Source organism: Lycorma delicatula, chromosome 3, assembly GCF_047948215.1.
Source record: "Lycorma delicatula isolate Av1 chromosome 3, ASM4794821v1, whole genome shotgun sequence".
NCBI classification, from domain to species: domain Eukaryota; kingdom Metazoa; phylum Arthropoda; class Insecta; order Hemiptera; family Fulgoridae; genus Lycorma; species Lycorma delicatula.
This window is the reverse complement of record NC_134457.1, coordinates 184,957,618-184,978,998: the sequence shown is the minus strand read 5'-3', so window position 1 is coordinate 184,978,998 and position 21,381 is coordinate 184,957,618. Positions and strand designations below refer to the sequence as shown.

Below are 21,381 nucleotides of genomic sequence, written 5' to 3'. Positions count from 1 at the left end.
TAGGAATTTATTAACTTAAAAATAAGCTGAAATATGCTATAGAGATGACATGTAATCATTTTTTAACAGCCAACCTTTTTTAGTCATGATCAGACTGTACTTCAGATAAATTTGTTTGAAAAGTACACCTAAATAGTTTTATTTACTTAAAATTTATTTTTCCTACTTGCCATTCAAACCTTAGCAGTACAATAAATTCGCTACAAGAAGTAATAAAAAGTTCTCCGTTGGAAAATAAACTAAAATAGAAATAAATTCCTTGCTTAGTAACTAGCTAACAGATAATGAAATAATTTGTTACAGTAAATTAAAACGTTTTCAAATCTTTAAGACGTCCTTACTTTTACGAGGTGTGGCTATTAAATAACGAGACTAATGCTGTAAAATATTTTATTTTAAATTTATACGTATTTAGTTATTATCCCCTTCAATATACACCCTCCTCTATCCCTACAACGCTCCATGCGAATTTTCCGTTGTTCAAAACAGTGCTGGAAGTCTTCTTCTGTGAGCTCTTTCATGACGCGTGCCGCTTTTTCTTCCACAGCTTAAACGATCTGCAATCTTGTTCCTTTTAATGCAGATTTGACCTTGGGAACAGATAAAATTCATATGGTGCCAGGTCAAGTGAATAAGGCGGGATGGTCTAACACTGGTATATTATACTTGGCTAGAAACGTCTTGACAGACAATGCAGTGTGAACCGGTGTGTTGTCCTGATGAAGAACCCATGACTTGTTCTTCCACAATTCCGGTCGTTTTTTTTTCTTATTTTTTCATGGAGTTGAGCAAGGACCTCAAGATAGTAATGTTGATTAATAGTTTGACCTTCAAAAATCTAATGAAGGTATACAATCCCATGAAAATCGAAAAAAACAATCATCATCGCTTTGAATTTTGATCATCATCTTCAACGTCTTCTCGGCCATCTTGGAAACGCTTAAACCACTCAAAACCCGCACACATGATAAGCATTCATTCCCATAGACGTTTTTTAATAAAAGATAAGTTTCAGTAGCGGTTTTTCCAAATTTCATATGAAATTCACGACAATTCTTTACTCCAATAAAACACTTATAATTTTTTGGGTAGAACAGAAAAACAGATGTTATCCAAATGGAGGCCACGGTAATATGTCTACAGAAACTGGAGTGGCAACATTCGAAAGAGAAGACTTCACCCTACATAGCTATCGGTCGTACGAATTTGGCGCATGCGCAGTTCTTCAGTAATAGCATTAGTCTCGTTATTTAATAGCCACACCCGTATATAAATGATTTTTTTTAAATTAAGCTATGTTGTCTTTTGAATAATAGTTATAAATACAATAAAAAAATTACTCGTAATATGAAAAAAATCTGAAATTCCTAGGGATTTTATTAATCCAAATTAACTTTAAAAAAAAAGTGTTAAATATCACATAAAACCATCTTTGGTAAGTAAAAAGATAATTAAGCAAGTACGTAAAAACATTTTGTTACATGTGACAAAAAATAAAATAAAATTAGCCGTTTGAGTTAATGTATATCACGTTACTTAAATGTTGAAAAAAGAATTATTTTCTCTCATGATTCTATCTGCACCACTGTTTTATTACGTTTTATTAATTACAACTATTTTATATAATGAATTAAATAAATCAGAAGAATGATTTTTTATTAGCAACCCTACAATCAGTGTAGCAATTATAATCTAAATAAAATTTTGTCAAAATAAATTTAATAGAATACATATATCGCGTAAAAACATATTATTCCGTTAAAAATAAATATCAGTCCATCCATACAAACACCAACCAGCAGAATAGATTAGATTTGATTTCATCAAATTTTAACAACGTAGATTATGATTCTGGCATTATTTTAATTTCAATTTGTTTTTAATACAGGAATGGCGTAAGATTTCACCATTCTTAGATAAAACTATGATAAAAGGAAATGTTATATTCATAATTATTTCCTGTTTAAATAATAAACTGTTCCGAAAATGCAGCATCTTTCTACACAAACTAACACCATTCATAACTTCACATAAAATTAGGCAATTCGGAATATTATAATTAAACACACTTTTGTGCTATTTTATTAGGCCTACTAATATTAAATAATATGTATAAAATTATTTTGTAAGATTACTTATTTATTAATTGTTAGGTTAGGTTCGGTTTAAAACTATATTGTTGAACAAAAGCAAAATATATTATATCATTTATTATTTAACTAACATTGGTGTTAATCTCTTTGAAACACTGTTACGCATACTTTATAACACATCGTAAAACTACAGGGCCTACTTCTCTATCAGCTGCTTAATTTACATGGATTCTAATAAAACATTTTTCATCCGTTTGGAAAACCTTTCCGTACAATTGTAAATTTTCCAAAAAGAAAAACTTTCCGTATTGTGTTTCACGTCCCTAAGAACACAAATCATCAAATGGGCGTTCGCAAGAATATATTTTCAAATGTTTCTCAAAACATCTCAAACAATCTTCATACAGTAGAAATCTACTTTTTTCTTTATCCTTTTTTTTTTTGTTATATATTCTTTTTTTTGTCATTTGACTGGTTTGATGCAGCTCTCCAAGATTCCCTATCTAGTGCTAGTCGTTTCATTTCAGTATACCCTCTACATCCTACATCCCTAACAATTTGTTTTACATATTCCAAACGTGGCCTGCCTACACAATTTTTCCCTTCTACCTGTCCTTCCAATATTAAAGCGACTATTCCAGGATGCCTTAGTATGTGGCCTATAAGTCTGTCTCTTCTTTTAACTATAATTTTCCAAATGCTTCTTTCTTCATCTATTTGCCGCAATACCTCTTCATTTGTCACTTTATCCACCCATCTGATTTTTAACATTCTCCTATAGCACCACATTTCAAAAGCTTCTAATCTTTATATATTCTTAATATTTGACAATCTTTAGAGATTATAATTTATCTTATATCAATAAAAAGATAATTGAAACTATGCAATTTTTGTTGGAAGATATATTTTACCTTTGACGTATTGGTAAAACTCGATATAAGTCATTAAGCATATTCATATATTTCTGTACAACTTAATACTATTATTTTATTGCTTGTTTTTTTAATTAAAATATCTGCTATGAAATGTTTCGTTTATATAATCTCATTACGAGTCTCCGATGAATGCTATTGTAATGAATGTACTGTCACATCCTAAATGTTTAAAAGTAAACGAATTTAAAAATTTCTGTTCGAAACAGTTATTACGTATTCTGTCGTAAAACTGAACAATAGTAGTCTCGTGCAAGACGTTATAATAGAACACAGATCATTTAAAACAATAAAATTAGCCATTAAAATTTCTAATTTTCAAATTAGATTTAACAAACCATTTAATTTTTTAAATGTATATTTAGTTTCAATGTTAAAGGTAAGATTAACACTTCTTATATCATTATTACTATTAACACAATTATTATTATTATTATTATTATTATTATTATTATTATTATTATTATTATTATTATTATTATTATTATTATTATTATTATTATTATTATTATTATTATTATTATTATTATTATTATTATTATTATTATTATTATTATTATTATTATTATTATTATTATTATTATTATTATTATTATTATTATTTCAGTTTTGATTCTATTTTAATTTAAAAGTAAGCATGTATCATTACAACAATATTAATGAATAGTAGACCATCAAATAACTGATCCCTGGCAGAACTCTCCAAGTTGTTGCTAACGCCTATCTGTTGGCTAACTGCCTACGTAAATTTTCTACAGATTGCAGTTCAACATGTAGCCCAATAATAAATGTTACGAGTTCTCAAAAAATAACCAGTATATATTTACACATACATTTCTTTTAAACTGTGGCCAAAGGTTTCTCGACCGCGGTTACGGTAAATTATTTCGGGGTTACAGAAGTCTTAATAAAATAAAATAATTTTCTCTATTAATTATTTATGAAAATATTTATTTAGTTTACCACCTCTTATTCAAAGTTTAATTTTTTATATTTTAAGTTTGAAAGTTAAATTGACCAAATTAAAATAATTAGTATATCTTTTATTACAAAAATTTGAATGTTATATTGAGTTAGATGAAAAAATAAAATTTCTCGATATTCAGTTTTATTTATAAATTTTGTATTAATTACATCTTATTTTTCTTTATGAAATATATACCTACCGAATATTATCAAACAATAAAATCTTAGTTAACAAGTTAACCGTATATTGTTTTTATATGTGTTTATATAATGTTTTTGGCGGATTTAAAAAAAAAAATTGGTAATCGCTACTGCGCTCGGTCTGTTTTTGTACATTTGTATCTATGTATAAGATTTTTTCGTCCGCAAATCTTAACCGATTTTAACGAAATGAGGTGGGGTTATTTAAACTTATTGGGAACAGAAAGGGTTGTATTGATTTTCAAGCGAATCGGTCTACAGGAATCTGAATTGCAGCCAAAAAAAAAGACAGGGGGTTTGTGTAAATTTTCATTTTTTTTTTTTGTTCTAGTGGGGACAGTTTTTTACCGATTTTGATGAAATCTTGGCAGGATAATATAAAGCTGTTAGAAACAGAACCCTATTGATTTTCAAGCGAATCGACTCAAAGGAACCGGAGTTAAAGAAAAACCTGAATTTTAGGGTACGTTTCCAAGGTTAATTAAAACCGGAAATCCGCTCTTCTGACACACTTACTGTGACAGAGTTTTTTTTTTTTTAATATTTATATTTAACTTTGCAATTTTAAAATGACTGTGTAACATTGATTTCACACAATCTTACTAGATATATGACTTAAGAGAATACATTATTGAGATTTGTCTCACATTTGAGAAAATTACACTGATCAGCGAAACTTATTTTCAACGTAAAGTTTATTTTACCGTTAACAAATTTAAATGTCCGTTTTAGAAAATGTTTGATAAAATAAATATTAAAATAATAATTCATAAAGCTTTTTTTACACGTTTTAAATGTTTTTATAATTGTTTCTTTGGAATGGATTTTTTCAAAATATTTTGTAAGCAGCATTCGAATTTGAAAACTGATTGCACAAAGATAAATATCCTCATTTAATTGGTAACCTTTTCATTCTGGATCGCATTTTTTGAATCACTTTATCCGTTAATAGGTATGGTTTGGAGAAATTCAAATACCTTATAAGTTATTTATAACATTAAATTTTCAATGATATTTTTATTTCTATAATAAAATGCAACTTATATTAGGATTTTTTCAGTGGAGTTTACAGTTATACAAATACAATTCTGAGAAGTGATTTTTCTAAAAAAGTGTATAAATTATGTTATTTAATTACTAACAGAAACTGCAATTCATTCAAGGTTTGAATTAAAATGTAAGCTGGCAAATGATTTAATAAAATTTTTTGGCAAACATTACTTTTTTTTCTACTCACGGAATTCTATTCATTACATCATTAATTTTTACACATTCCTTAATAAAATATGTTACTTTTAAAATTAAGTAGTAGGTTATTTAAAACGTAGTCCAAATTTAGATTAGATCTAGCTCAATGAACAGAAGTTTTTTTTTTAAATATGAAAAAATTACAAGGTGTTTTAATTACATAAATATAGTTGATGTTTTTTTGTCACTAATTCTTTAAAATTATTTGTCAGTGGTGGCTTTCTGTAAAAAGTAAATGATTTACCGGTACCAGTAATACTTTGAATATTAGCAAATGTAAACCGTATAGAAAAAATATAATAAATTGTTATTATTGACCTTAACTAGCTTTATACAAAACTGTAAACCATTAAATTCGTAAAACGTGATCGACAATTCTTCTTATGAAAAAAATATGGGTGACAATCAGATCACTGTTCGAGTTCTTTAGGACATTTTACTACATGTCCTAACAGGTTAATGCTCAACCTGTATTAAGTTTTTTCAAAAATGTCTTCTTTCAGGAGATAAATTTAATTAAAAATATTGAAGGTTTTACTTTAGTATTATTTTATTAAATAATGTATTATTCGAATTTTAAATCTTTATATTGTCAATTTTTGCTACCTTTTATTTATTCTTTTTACTGTTTTAATTTTTTTTAAATTTATTCAACTCAAATAAATTTTTACATAAAAAAATTGCGGTAAAGATTATCTGTATAAAATAAAAATCATAAAATTAACACAAAAGGTATACATGTACGGTATATTACTTGCAGAGAATGGATTGTTGGAAAATAATATGTACATATACGTTAGAGCATATACAACATCCTGTTCATTTCAGTATTTTAAAGCGTAAAACCGGGAAAAAACTGCATTAAAACTATATTAACTTTCTTTTTTTATATCAATAATATTTTAGTACGTTAATTACTAAGAAATAGTTAAAAATTAAATGATATTTATTAATCTATTAATGTACAGCTTATAAATATTATGAAATTATTTTTTTTTAAGAAGAAATATCTTGAGTGTATTAAAAAATAAAAAAATATAAATATCAAGGGCTACTTTCAAACAAAACTTATCTTTATACCGCCTCCTGTTATTTTTTTTTTTTTTTTGTTTTTTCTCATACGAAGAAAAAGAATTATACCGGGCCAAATTAGGCTTATCTTAATGGAAATCATCCGTTAACTTTTGGAAGTCAACAAAAAAAAAACTTTGCCTTACAATTAAACTGTTTATCAAAATGTCTAAAAATAATCTTATTTTAATAGAAAATATTTTGGTAATTCAGATACCAGCAACAAAAAAAAATATAAAAATAAAAATGAAAATGATAATAACACGTTATTAAATAAACAGAAACACGTCATTTTGAAGTTATGATTTTTCTATTTTTATGTAAAAGAATTATATTGATTTATTTACGTTACACGTTATTGTTTGTTTTTATAATTAAAATAAGTATCAAACAAATAAAATATCTAGATTTCAGGATTTCGATTTGCTTGTTTTAGAATTGATGTTTTTTTTAGGGTGCGCAATAAAACTCCAATATTGAAACTACTCTTACGAAATTTCAATTTTACTTTTAGATTTTTTTTAAAAATCTAATTATATTTCTTAAATAAAATAATAATTTCTCTTCTGTAAATAATTATAATTTTACCTGATACTAAATTATCTGTTGAACCGTAATTTACACAAGAAAATTGACTTTTATACAAGAAATTGACTTTCGGTTTTCTAGCAGTTTAATTGAGCATTGGTCTTAGCTAATCAAGACAGTTAACAATAATTTTTTTCCGGAAAGTCTGCTCATAGTGGAACTCCGGTTGATCAGAATTATGTCTTGGAAAAAGGTTTTTCGTTTAAAAAACGATTTATCTGAATCGTAATCATTTTATTCTACAAACAGATGAACAAATTAAATGTTAACAAAATGTCAGTGGCCTTCATATTTAAAAACAAAATTATCAATACCGCGTAAAATTTAAAAAAAGTTGTTTCTTTCGTTTATTTAATTTAGTATAGGATTTTTTCAAATGCAGGAATTAAAAAAAATATATATAGATAAAAATAATTCCTTCACAGAGAACGAATTTAAAAATGATACAAAAGTTAATATTTTATCATTCTGTTAATATATAAAATGATAATCGACAAGAAGAATTCTCTAATCATTTTAGAAATTATTCACCAAAGTTTAAATTTCCACAGAAATTTGTTTGAGCCTATAGTTTTCACATGAATTCAAAATAATTCATGTTAAATATTTCGCGTTTTTTTCTTACTACGTATGAATCACCCGTAAATAATTAATTTAATTGTGACGATCTTTAATCTCCTGTTTACTAGACTCAAAAAAGGTGCTATTGAATAAAAAAAGGTTGGAAACAGGTTTTAACAGTAATGTTTGGTTTCAGCCCACTCTTACACATTTAAGAAAATTTTTTTCTTTCTCTTGACATACCTCTGTAAATAGATTTCTAGAAATACTTTCTTAATTAAATCAATTTTTATAAAATCGGATTTTAAAATCGGAAGAAAAATGTGATCTAGTCAACACCACATAAATTATTCTTTGAACTGAATTAGAAAACTCAGTTCAACACCTTTTAATGTATTAATGTTTTGCCTGTTATTTACAAGTACGATGATGAAAACTGACAGAAAGATTAATAAAAAAAATTTAAGAACTATTACTTTTTATTAAAATCTACATAGCGTATAAATTTACATGAAACTCATTTCAGATGAATTTAGGTAGCGGTAGGTTAGATAATGTTTAGAAAGAGGTCTGTAGTAGAGTGTGGGTGTTTGTGTCATGTGGGGAAAACCGGGAGATGCATCTTGAGCAAAGGAGTGAGTTGCACAGTGTTCCAGAATAGAACACTGATGGTAGCCTGCGTCAATAGGCATGATTTATTAATGAACGTTGGCTGAAACTAGCTAGTAACCAGTAAGAATAAATATACATCTAGCCAGCACCACTTCCTCTTCTTATTTTATTTATTTGCCTCTTTATTTATTTTACTGTTGTGACAAAATTTATCTTTGATAACAATATTATTTTTTATTTAGCTACAAATTAATAATATTAATCGGATAAAAAAACATTTTAAAGTTTCTACGATAAAAAAATAACTTATCTATTATATACGTTTATTAGTTATGCAAGAATAGATTTGGCAACATTCCAGATAATTAATGATTTCTTTTTAATACTCCTACAACAATTTTATTATTTATTTATTTAATTTTTAAATGTACAGTAGTTTGATGTAATACAGCATCTGCGTGTAATGTAAACATCACAGATTCCATAGGTGAATTAATTAATAAAAATGTTTAACATTATGATAACACAGAATAAAATGGAAATAGCAATGTTTTTTGATTAAAATTAAAACATGTTTTTAAAAAATTTCATAGATTCTTATTAATATTGAATATTATGAATATTATTGAATATTATATTAATATTGAATTGAATAAGAAGAATCCTGTTATGTTCTCTTTACAATTAATTATAAAAATGCTTGTAATATAATTAAAATAATTACAGTTTTACAGCTAAAAAAGTATCAAACAAATGTTGCCTATCATTTGTTTTTGTTGGCTTGAATAAAGTGAAGTAATCTGACAGTTAACCGAAACAATAAGTTATCTTTGGATTTTATTTCATGATTAAGCAGTTCAACATTTGTCTGTATCAGCCAGCAACATTCATTTTCATAATTTTTTCTCATCAAAATTGGAATTTTTTTTTTATTTATATAGATTGAAATGGAATTTTTTTGGTTTTATTTTTTTTAAATAATTATTTATTCAGACAATACAATAATTGTTGTGTTTCTGGTATTTATTTACATGTTTAATTAATTAATTTATTATATTTTACTTTATTATATTTTAATTTAATTATTTTACTTTAATTTTATATTTTAATAATTGTATCATTTATTTATGGTAAAACAATTTTTTTTTTTTAATTTTTTTAATGCTTATTTAACAAAAATACTTCATTTTTAAGTACTACATGAATGTTTTTAAAATCAAGTCTTCATTGAAAATTTTTTTATCTAAACTTAATGGAATGCTGGTTTGTTGTCTAAAATGTTTAAATATTATTTTTTTGTCAAAATAGTAAGGAATGATATATTTTGATATTAGTTATATATAATTGTTAGTTATTCACACATACACGTGCTCGTGTGTGTGTGTGTGTGTGTGTGTGTGTGTGTGTGTGTGTGTGTGTGTGTGTGTGTGTGTGTGTGTGTGTGTGCGCGCGCGCGCGTGTGTGTGTGTGTGTGTGTGTGTGTGTGTGTGTGTACTTATGCATGCACACACATACAAACAGAGAGAGAGAGAGTTAGCAAGAATATTAGAATTTATGCTAATTAGTATCAAAATTAGATAAATAAAGTTCATATTTATTATTAAATTAATTGAATATGAAAAATTAAACACTAATATTAAATATTAAACATTTTTAATAATAATAATAACAGACATAATATATTTAATAAATCAATCCTTCCTAATCACCGAACAATCCTGTTTTAGGAAATTAATCTCAAAGTTGTAATTTAGATCATATAATAATAGATAACATATTTATTTACAAAGACTGTAAATAATATGCAAGCTAAATCCTTATGTTATATATAAAACAAGATATTTATTTATCTGTCTACTCACAACAATAGTGCGATTTATTTCATTTTTAGTTGTTTGCCTTGTAATCAGGTATTTATTTATCCCAGTCTTCTATTAGACTAGAAAAAGAATCAAATTTACCTATAGTTTAAAATCAAGGTGAAGTTTTACTTGCAGTAAAAGTACAGTATAAAAACAATTATACAAAAAGTATAAGTATACTGTACATACAAGTAAAAAGTATACGTACAAGATACAAATTATAAAGTAAAATCTTTTAAAAATTTACTATAATATTAATTTAACACAAAACTTGATTAAAAACAACATTTTTAGTTTCATCTCCAGGAGCAAGAATAAATAAATTCATCGGTGACCCTACCCTTAAACCCAAGCAACATAAAATTTTACAGAGTTCTATTTGTCTAAAAAATTCCAGAAGCTTCTACAGAATTCTGTTTGTTCAATTCAACTAAACTTGATCTTAAATGTCATCAGTACTATCACCAGTCAGCCTAGCAACTCCGAAAACTAAAGATTCAACACTAATATCAATTGTTTTTTATTATTTTGATGTCATCTTCTTCCCAACACTAACCCTACAGATGTTAGGAATGTCTTACCAACACAGTTTTTTCCAGATTGTAAGTCATATTTCTACCAAGTTTAGTTAAAATTGCTCTAGGTGTTCCAGAATTATGCTGGAACAAGCCCACACATATCCAATTTTGTTCTATTTATCAAAATATTAACTGCTAATATTTGTTGTAACTTCTTTATTTGAAACTTTCTTTAAAATATATTCAAATATTTTAAAAGGTTTATGGAAACCACAGATTAATCAGAAAACGTCTTTCTTATCAGCTTATTGGGGAAGACTAACATTCATAATTTCTGACATCTGAAAATTTTAATTCAGATTTATTAATAAAAATTGTAATGTACCTTTTTACTAACCTTCTGTTAAAAATGATCAATCTAAACTACATTAAAAATAAGTACAGTTAAGGGAAATTTGCAGTAGATTTGCAAATATTTTAAAGACAATATTTCTTCCTGTTACTGAAATCATTATTTAGAGTTTATGCTAATTAGATATCGTTTATTACTCAATCTCTGAAAAGCAGCAAGATCTACATTGGCTGTATTGTAGCCATTTACTGTTCGACTTGGGAAATAACCATTTACTAAGTGTCTAAGCAATGAAACAGTGTATGTAGAAATTTTATATAATTTTTTATCATAAGCTTACATTATGATAGATTATCTGATATATCAGAATGGCTGTTAGAAACAGCAAGTCCCATACTGACAATAATCTTTATAAAAATATCTTAACCAAATCTGTTAATAGGTTAGTGTCCAGTTTGTGTACTGAAAACAGCCTAACAAAATAGATTTACATTTCTTGTTAGAACATTTTATATCCAAACTTAACTTTTGTGTATGTTGATGCTTTCAAATAGTTTTAATTTAAATCTTTATTGTTCAAAAATCCATGAAATGATTGTTGGAATTATAAACAATGAGCCACAACCTACTATCTGATTTTCTATATTTATATATCCAAATCAGAAACCTCAGACTGGCACCAAATTACAATTACTTGCCTTTTTTTTTATTAATGAGAAATGAATCTCACTATGCCAGAGGGGTCAACTCATTGCTTTCCCATAAAATAACTCTTTTATCATGGCAAATATTTTATTTTAGTAATTATATTAATGAATTTAACCTACAAAATGATTAGTTTTGGAAATAAATCATTTTACATAACGCTGATTATAAATAAAATAATGCATGTTTTATCCTGGTTTGAATGCAGAATCTTACTATCACCCACCGATTGCTAATTAATATTAGACAGACAAGTGAATGCACTTTTTCCTATAAGTCACAGGAATCAGTCATAAATAAAACAAAAAAGGATTATAATAGAAGTCTTATTTTATTTATATACCATCAACATCTGAGAAAATATATTTCAATTCTATTTTTCAAATATTGATACAAAAGCATTTCTATACTACTACATAATCTTTTTTTGTCATTATTGCTTATTTTGGTGGTCTAATCAGTAGAATCTCTCTTATAAGAGAGTATTCTTTGGCCTAGTTTACACTGGTAGAGATAATATATTTTTATACATTTTCTAAGTAAGTGTAATAATGTCTTTTTTTTGTCTTCAGTCATTTGACTGGTTTGATGCAGCTCTCCAAGATTCCCTATCTAGTGCTAGTCGTTTCATTTCAGTATACCCTCCACATCCTACATCCCTAACAATTTGTTTTACATATTCCAAACGTGGCCTGCCTACACAATTTTTTCCTTCTACCTGTCCTTCCAATATTAAAGCGACTATTCCAGGATGCCTTAGTATGTGGCCTATAAGTCTGTCTCTTCTTTTAACTATATTTTTCCAAATGCTTCTTTCTTCATCTATTTGCGGCAATACCTCTTCATTTGTCACTTTATCCACCCATCTGATTTTTAACATTCTCCTATAGCACCACATTTCAAAAGCGTCTAATCTTTTCTTCTCAGATACTCCGATTGTCCAAGTTTCACTTCCAATAATGTCTAGTAAAACTATAAATCTAAGTATCAGAATGAGAGATGAATCTTCATCTCGTTCTTGTAAAATGAAAATTATCCACCCATGTATCAAATCCATATGAGGAGAGAAAATGAATCAGATTAACTGGGTAGATGATAAGCATATATTAATCATTAGTTGCATTTATTCTCAAGGCCACATTAGATGACAAGCATCATTGAAGGCAACCTTGAAATTGTCCTTGTTACTGGTATTAAATGGAACAGCGTTAGTGTAAATAAACATTCATTTATACTTGTTCATTCATGCATCCTGAAATACTAAAAACTTATTTAAAATTTCTACCTACTGCTTTCAAATATTCCTGGGATTTTATTCTTCATGAGATAACTGCTTTACTCTTGTAAAAACACAATTTATCCAATAAAAGTTGATAATTGGAAGCAAAAACTAATGAAAAACACAATGATGAAAAAATATGATCATATTGATACTTTCATTCTAGTATCCCAACCACTGAACTGTATAATAGGTACCAGCTACTGTTCAAAACTAAATTAAGAAACACATTTACATGAATTTTGTTACTAGATCTTGTTTCCCTGATATACATGTATATTAATTTTCACACTGTCTAGTAACATATAGAAGCTAATGATATGTTTTCATCTACAGGTATCCGGACGCCGAGACCCTGAAATGGAATATGAAGCCCAGCACTGGATTGAAGCTGTAACTGGAGAAAGATTTCCTCCAGGTATTTATAAGTTATAAATCTATCTTAAATTTAATTTTAATTATAAAATTTCTTAGCTTATATAAAGAGACATAGTAAGAGAATTTAACTAACTGTTCTTGTTCATGTATTTATATTAACACTTCTATAAGTAGTGATTTTATTACTTTCATAAGACTTAAAGCAATTATGATTTATTAAAGTCATCTAAGAATAATTATTTTTATTGTAATTAAGTTAAATTCATTGCGTGTGTTTTGACAAAATGAATTATATGTAATGATTTACAAATAATGTTTTATAGTTTCAAGAATTTAATATCATAAAGTATTTATTAATACATAATCATCAAAGATAACCAGTAAAAGTTATATTTATCTGTAAAAGTAAAAGTTATCTTAAAGTCTAAGTTTGAATTAAGTTACCTTAACAAAACTGAAGTTTCAACATACTTGTCTTTTCCATTTGTTATAGATATTTATTGATTAATTGTAATATGACTTCCCTGCAACAGAACTCTGTGAAATATATGGCTATGATGATACATGGCTGTTGTTTTTGCTTGTCTTCAGTATATTGATTACTATGTTATTCTAAATTGCATGGTTAGTAGCAATCTAACTGAACTGTTTTAGGCAAATTACAATTATTTATTAGATTGCTAAATTAACGTTGATGTTACTGATTAAAGTTATCGACTTTAAAAAATTAATTTAACTTTTAAATAGAAAAAACTATGTGCAGTATTTATGTAATTTATAATTAATATAAAATATAATTTTTATTTTTATTAATTTACTATTAAAATCTTTTATTACATCTAGTGGAAGAAATAAAAACAGGCAAAAAATTATCAGCTTGCATAACAGTGTGCAAGCATACTGCCAGGTTAATTGTCCGGTGTTCTTTGGAGGTTGGGTTTCAATTAACCACACATCTCAGGAATGGTCGAACTGAGAATGTACAAGATTAACACTTCATTTACACTCATACATATCATCCTCATTCATCCTCTGAAGAATTATCTAAACGGTAGTTACCGGAGGCTAAACAGGAAAAAGAAGAAGAAGGTTAATTGTCTGCAATAATTTGATTGTTTGTCAATGAATTTTTACAAATGAGGTATCATTTTGTTCAAAATAATTGTTAAAACTAAATAAAATGTTCAAAATCTATTAAAGCTATAAAGTTATTAAAGATTAAAAAATTAAGATAGCCGCCATTTTGAAATTTTTGAAGGGGATGTTTTCAAAATTCTTTATTTTGTAAGAACAAGATACTAGTCTTAGATGTGCCAAATTTAATTAAAGTAGGTTTAACCCATTCCTGAGAAATAATTTTTTTGTTGAAAATCACAAAATGATGTCCAGAAGAAAAACAAAGCAAAATAGGACTAATGTTAATATGAAATATTTGCTCACTTTGATGTCCTGCATCAGTTCCTGAAATTCAGTGAATATGTCTCGTAACAATCTGTACATTATTCAACAAAATAACTACACTTTGCCCAATTACAAAATGCAGTGCCAAAGAAGATAATTTATTTAAGAATTTAAAAGTACTGCATGCAACTTTTTTCTATTTTTGATTTTTATTAACAAAATATGAATAAGTATAAGGATGCTATTTTATATTTTTTAACAGGTCTTTCATTTGAAGATGCTCTAAGGGATGGAGTTATTTTGTGCAAATTGATGGTAAAACTTTTGCCTGGTTGCATAAAAAAAATTAATGTTGCTGCTGGTGACTATAAAAGTATGGATAATATTGGACAGTAAGTAATAAATCTGCTAAATTGTACATAATTTCAGTAAAAGAACATGAAATTTATACATTTGAAAAAAGTAATGTATTACCAGATAACTTCATATTTCAATTTATTAATGGCTTAAGAAAATTATACAGACAATAATGTTTCAATCAAGATCAACAAGAAAATAGCTGTTTTTAATTTAAAAAAACTCAAAATATTGTTATGGTTTAAAAATTGTTTATAGAGAATTACAAAAATAATAAGGCCAGTTAGATGGAACACAGAATAAATTAAAAACAGAATATTTGTTTACATTAAACCAGCAAAAAAATTATTTTGCAATTCACATTATAATACATCAACAACCTAAGAGGAGGACTTTTAATTACCTTCTTTATTATTATATATATATATATATATATATATATATATATATATGTTGTGTGTGTGTGTGTGTGTGCATGTAATTATACATACTTATAAAATAAAGTTATCAGATTATAAGTTTGTTTTTCATTTTTTTGGTCCTTTTTATTTTTTATTTTATTTAAAATTTAGCAAATTAAGTTAAAATACCTTTTTCTCCAACATGAAAAATCAATTTGCTTACTGTGCATCATTTCATTATAAAAATAAAGTAAAACAATCAAGAGGTACAACTGATATAAAAGTATATCAGTAAAAGATATAAAAATAATCATCCATGATAGAGGTAAAATAAACAATGTTACTCCTAATTTTTCCTAATAAACCCAAGATGGGATTATTTATCATGCAATAGTAATACTTACAGAAATGGAAATTAAGTGTAAACATTGTGAGAAGGATGTCTTCATAGTTGTTAGAATTAATTATTGATGATAATTAAACTTAGTAGGATGGAAAGAGTAGGACAGATTAAACAAAAATGGAGAAGTTTCATCAAATACTGTATTAAAAAAACAAAAATCTTTTTTTAGCTAATGTAGAACATATAGTACATTAAATACGTAGAAAGTTTATGATATTTACAAATAACGTGGTAACATTTAAAAATTAAATATCTTTATTTTTATTATTTTAATAAATTTTACTTCCTTAATTTTCAACTTCAGCTCACTGTTTTCTTTCTGCTATGCTGCTTTGCCATAAGCACTTGCTATTTTAATTTTTTAACTGAAAATTTTTGTTTATTTGTCTCATTATATCACCTTTTATTGTTTTTGATATATTATTTAGCCTACTACTGCTATATATTCAGGAAATATTCCACTCCTAACTGCAATAGGAATTATAACTTATACATTATACATTTCACAACAGTAGAAAAATAACTTTATAAAATATATTAAATGGAAATTTCAGTTAACTACCATTCATTTTGTCATCTTTAGTTATATACTTTTATGAGAAAAATTTTTTTTATTTGAAATTACACTGTCATATAGTTGTTATAGTTTACACATAATGCATAACCCATTGACAATAATTTGTCTTAACACCATATTTATTATTAAGAAGTATTAAAACTGTTTAAAGTGTGTATACTTACTTCTCTGTAGATTAACATGTTTATTATGTTAATATTTAACATGATTACAAACACAGCACAGTAAGCTAAGGTTTCCAAAGAGGAATTTGATAGAAAAAATTAATAGGTCGAGTAGAAATCTATATCTAATACTAGAAATCTCATGAGAATCTCAATGAGATGTCTGGAAATTGTTCTTATCTTATATGAGATATCTGGAAATGAGAAGATTGTTCTCGAAAATAGAATGTTCATCATATTACATTTTGTCATGCCATTCATTTAAATTTATAACACTTGGCTACTGCAAATGAGTGGTTCTTTTATATTTATTTATTCTTCATTGGTAAATTTATTAAATGATTTAACAATGAAAGCCAATCATAACTTTAGTTTAAATCATAGAGTGTTTTAATGATTTATGTACCTAAAAAATCATTATAAAAGGATAATGAAAGAGAGTAAAAGAAATTATCCTTAAGAAATATAAAAATTGTTTATTCCAGAAAATCTTCTGGTTCTCTTGAATCAATTTGTTCTGTAAACAAACTTTTCCTAATACCAAGTCATTGAAAAAAATTTCTTAAATCTGTGGATTATATTATTATTATATTATATTATTATTATTTTTTATTTTCCTCTAACCTTATTTTTTGAAATAGCTTTGTTCTTCTAAAATAGTTTTTTATGAAAAAAGTTTAGTTTCAAGTGATCCAATTATATATTCCACTTCATCTTAATTTAACAACATAGCTACTTTCAATTTTCATTTATAATACTGACACTGAAACAGAAGGAGGTTTTATGTATAAAACAAGTAGATTTTAACAGATATTTTCTCTGCAAAATAATGTTTTGCATCACTTATAGACCAGTATAACAATCTAATAAGTCAGATTTTATTAAATCAACATTCTTAAACTACAGTTAAAGTATAAGTAAGGTAAAGGTTATTTTGACAAATTAATGGATTAAAAGAAAAGTACAAAATGAGGTACAGATGATAGATTCAATTAACATCAATATATGAATGATAACACTTAGCAGTCACAATTGACTGGCACAGAATTGTGAAATATGGAGGGCTGTAAAGCGAGGACCTACCAGACATGTTTTGTGAGAGATCCTGCAAAAGGCAGAAATTGATTGAATGGAAAATCTACTTTAGTATGATTATTAACTTTAATGCAGTAGGTGTAATAAATAGCATTATTGAATTTTATGTCATAGTACATTTTGTTAATTATGTAATATTAAATAATTGTTTTTATGATGTTATATCCTTTTTCAGATTTCAAAAGGCATGCATAAAATATGGTGTACCTGATGTAGATCTTTTTCAAACTGTTGACTTATGGGAAAGGAAAAATATATTTAATGTCACCAAAACACTATTTGCTCTAGGAAGAACAGTGAGTATTAGATGATTGAAAATTAAAGTTATATTTCAAGATAGTGTGTTGTGTGTGTGTTTGAGTGTGATGGTGCATTCATGCAATCATTATGTGACCCAATTTTCTCTTTTTACATGATTGCCCAGAAAGAAATGTAATGTATTTAGGGTGTATGTTTGTATGTATGTATGTTTATTCCACTGTAGCAGCTCAACAGCTGAACCAATTTAGATGTATGCCGCCGCGTTGGAATCCTTATATTACTGGGTCTGTCAGAGACTACATAAATATGTATATATTTACATATATATGTATGTAGTAGTGGAAATTTGCTGGTTGAAGCACAAATTTTAATGAATTGTCAACTATGAGCCTCTATCACTGTGTCAGCTGGGTTTGAAATGAATGATTCGAATCAATCAAATGAATAATAGTAGAAAAATAATACAATTAAATTTACATTATAAAATAAAATATTAAATAAATTAAAAAAATTTCTGTTTAATAAAGATCTCTGCTTAATAATAATAATGGGCTTTCCGTGAGGGACTGTGTGTGAGGCTAGAGTGACGAGGTGATGTGAGCGCCTCGTGCAAAGCTAGACAAATCATCACCATCAACTGATAACAAACAAGGTTTCTCTGAGGTGCTGTTTCGAAAGGTGCAGTGGGGTGCTCTTACAATTTCTCTGGGAACAATCATCTGACTTTCAAAATTGAAACGGGGAAATTTGTTGGTAGGTTGATGGCTAACTTCCGCATGCATCAGGTACACTCTCAATCAAACAGATCACAGTTATTGGAAATGTTGTTATATCTTACATCCAATCTCCCAGTTTTCAAAATTCAAATGGGTTATTTGCTTATATAATACAAAATCACAATGGAATCAAACCAGAACAAAAAGAGCAATGTTTATCAGCAATATTTATTTTTGGCAGTTGTGTTTTTTAATATTTATCTCTTGTTATGACCTAACCACTGCAGTGTTCTTTTTCATATAGTACCCACTACTTCTTTTCCTTTGCTTATTCTTCTTATCAAGTTGTCAGTTGGTCTATCCAAATAGCCTTACACATATATTCTACCCTACAGTAATTTTACCTAGTTTGCTTCTAAATTCAGTTACAAAATTATGAAGTTACATAAAAGACATAAATACGCTGTTACTGTTGTATTTCTAAATATCCAACATTCAGTTTTAAATTTGAGTTTCTAAAAACTTTATAAAAAAAATTATAATTCAGTAATTTAAAAATACTCCATTTTAGTTTTACAGAAAATTTGTTTTATTTTTATTTATTTTCCATTATATTAAGTCTTATGCTATGACAAACAAATTTCAATAGATAGTTAATAGATTCTTAAAATATAGCAGCCACTGTAAGCTGAATGCTTAAAATGATAGGTGAGACAAAAAATATCTTGCTGGAGAAATGTAATCATTACTAATTTTTTGTTTATTTCTAATTATTTTTTTTAAATGTTTAGTAAGAAGGTTTTTTTCTTTTTCATTTCACCTGACTTGGGAGTACATGAGTAAAACAGTGTTTCAATCACTTTTCTGTATTCTGTGCCTTTCTTTTAACCCAGTATTGTTTCATTCTTTCTTATCAAAGATCAAGGTAAGTATAGTAAGGACCTTTCTTCTATGGAGAATTGAATCTTAAAGTTTGGTTTTGGTTTTGGCTTGAAACCTCATTTTCTTGTCCTTGATGATTGTCTTGGCAGTTTTGTCAGGAGTATGCTTTCTGTGATTTGGAGTTAGAAAACTATTTAGCATTTTATTTTGCTGAGCCATTATAAAATGTGCCTGTCAAACTGTTCTAAGTAACAAGTTAGAGAGTTCTGTTTCTTACTAGAATAAATAACCATGTCTTTAATTGTATATCTTAATTATGTTTTATCATTCTCCATCCAGTTCAAAGAATAAACATTCTAGTTGCCTGCATCTTAGTACACCTACCAGCAGATAATTTTTTCCTGCTTCACTTTTCCTGATTACAGTTAATAAAGAATTATTTATTTATATATTTATCATATGGTACATGGATGTGCTGTATGTAAATATCAAAACTAAACATTCAAATAATTATGGAAGAAAAGCATATGTTATAATCATATAGTGTAATTACAGATTTCAGTAAAGTAAATAAGTTAATAATAATGAACTACTTAAATATTAAGCTTATATACCTTATAAATTTTACTATTTTTATTAATAATTAAATGAATTTATTACAGACATATAAACATCCAGAGTGGAAAGGACCATGGTTGGGTCCTAAACCATCTGAAGAACACAAGAGGAACTGGTCTGAAGAACAACTTCGAGCTGGAGAAGCAATTATTGGACTCCAAGCAGGATCAAACAAAGGAGCATCACAAACTGGGCTTAGCATGGGTGCCACCAGAAAGATCCTTCTTGGCAAATGAAGATTATCTCTCCTTATAGAACTGCTTCAAATTCCCGTGTACACTAACTTTCAAAATTAATAAAATTTATTTATCTTATTTGTATTTTTAAAAAATAAAAATCTTATATTATTAACTTAATGAAAGTTGTCATATTTTCTTCTAAGTAAGTGTTAATTATGTAATATCACACCATGCTTGAAGAATAAATTTAAGTCTTTAAACTAATAATGAAATATATTTGTTTGTTAAAATCAAAAAGTGCTCCAATAAACTTCTCTTTAAATTTGTTTAACCTATATACAACATATCCTTTTAATTTGAAAAAAAATTGTATAGTTTCTGTTTTAGTACATTAGGATACTAGTTTTGTCATAAAACTAATTAACTAGGAATATTTTTTTTAAAAAGAGATTAGGAAAATCTTTATTAATATTATTTTAATGCTAAAAAAAATTAAGTGTAACTTGATATGTAAAAATATAAACAAATAAAATTTAATATTTATTTAAACAATGTTATCCAATTTTATCTGACTAATTTAGCTACCTTCTCAACTTAAATTTTTGGTTTGCCTGACTTTTAAAAAATGTCTTTACAAACAAGCTATCACAGCTGAAACAGAAATATTGTAAACTTTAAAAGATTGTTTTTTCAGCTTACCTTATTTTTTTTTAATAATACTTCTCTTTTTTCCAGTATATTTTTTAAGTCTATCTCAGTAGATATTTCGCCAAATTGTACCTAGATTGATATAGTATTCAAGGTTTCCAAAGTTTTCACACCCTATACTTTTTCTAATTTTTTAGATTGATTTCTTTTGGTGAGGTATGAACAAAAAAATGTAAAAAAATGCTTTTACGTTATAATAATAGTATTCAAAGTTATCTTGGTGAAATTTTTATCAAAATGTATATTTGCACAA

General features: G+C 26.6%; 1 protein-coding gene across 2 annotated transcripts in view; it reads left to right on the top strand.

Moving 5' to 3' along the window:
• The window catches only part of LOC142322272 (muscle-specific protein 20-like), a 68,733-nt gene extending 47,761 nt beyond the window's left edge, over positions 1-20,972 (top strand). For both annotated transcript variants that reach the window (XM_075361174.1, XM_075361173.1), the window contains exons 2-5: positions 13,325-13,406; positions 15,030-15,159; positions 17,940-18,060; positions 20,286-20,972. In XM_075361174.1, the coding sequence (XP_075217289.1) occupies positions 13,325-13,406; positions 15,030-15,159; positions 17,940-18,060; positions 20,286-20,477 (525 nt within the window). In that variant the 3' untranslated portion in view covers positions 20,478-20,972. The remainder of the gene's footprint in view (positions 1-13,324; positions 13,407-15,029; positions 15,160-17,939; positions 18,061-20,285) is intronic.
• Positions 20,973-21,381: the final 409 nt, after the last annotated feature.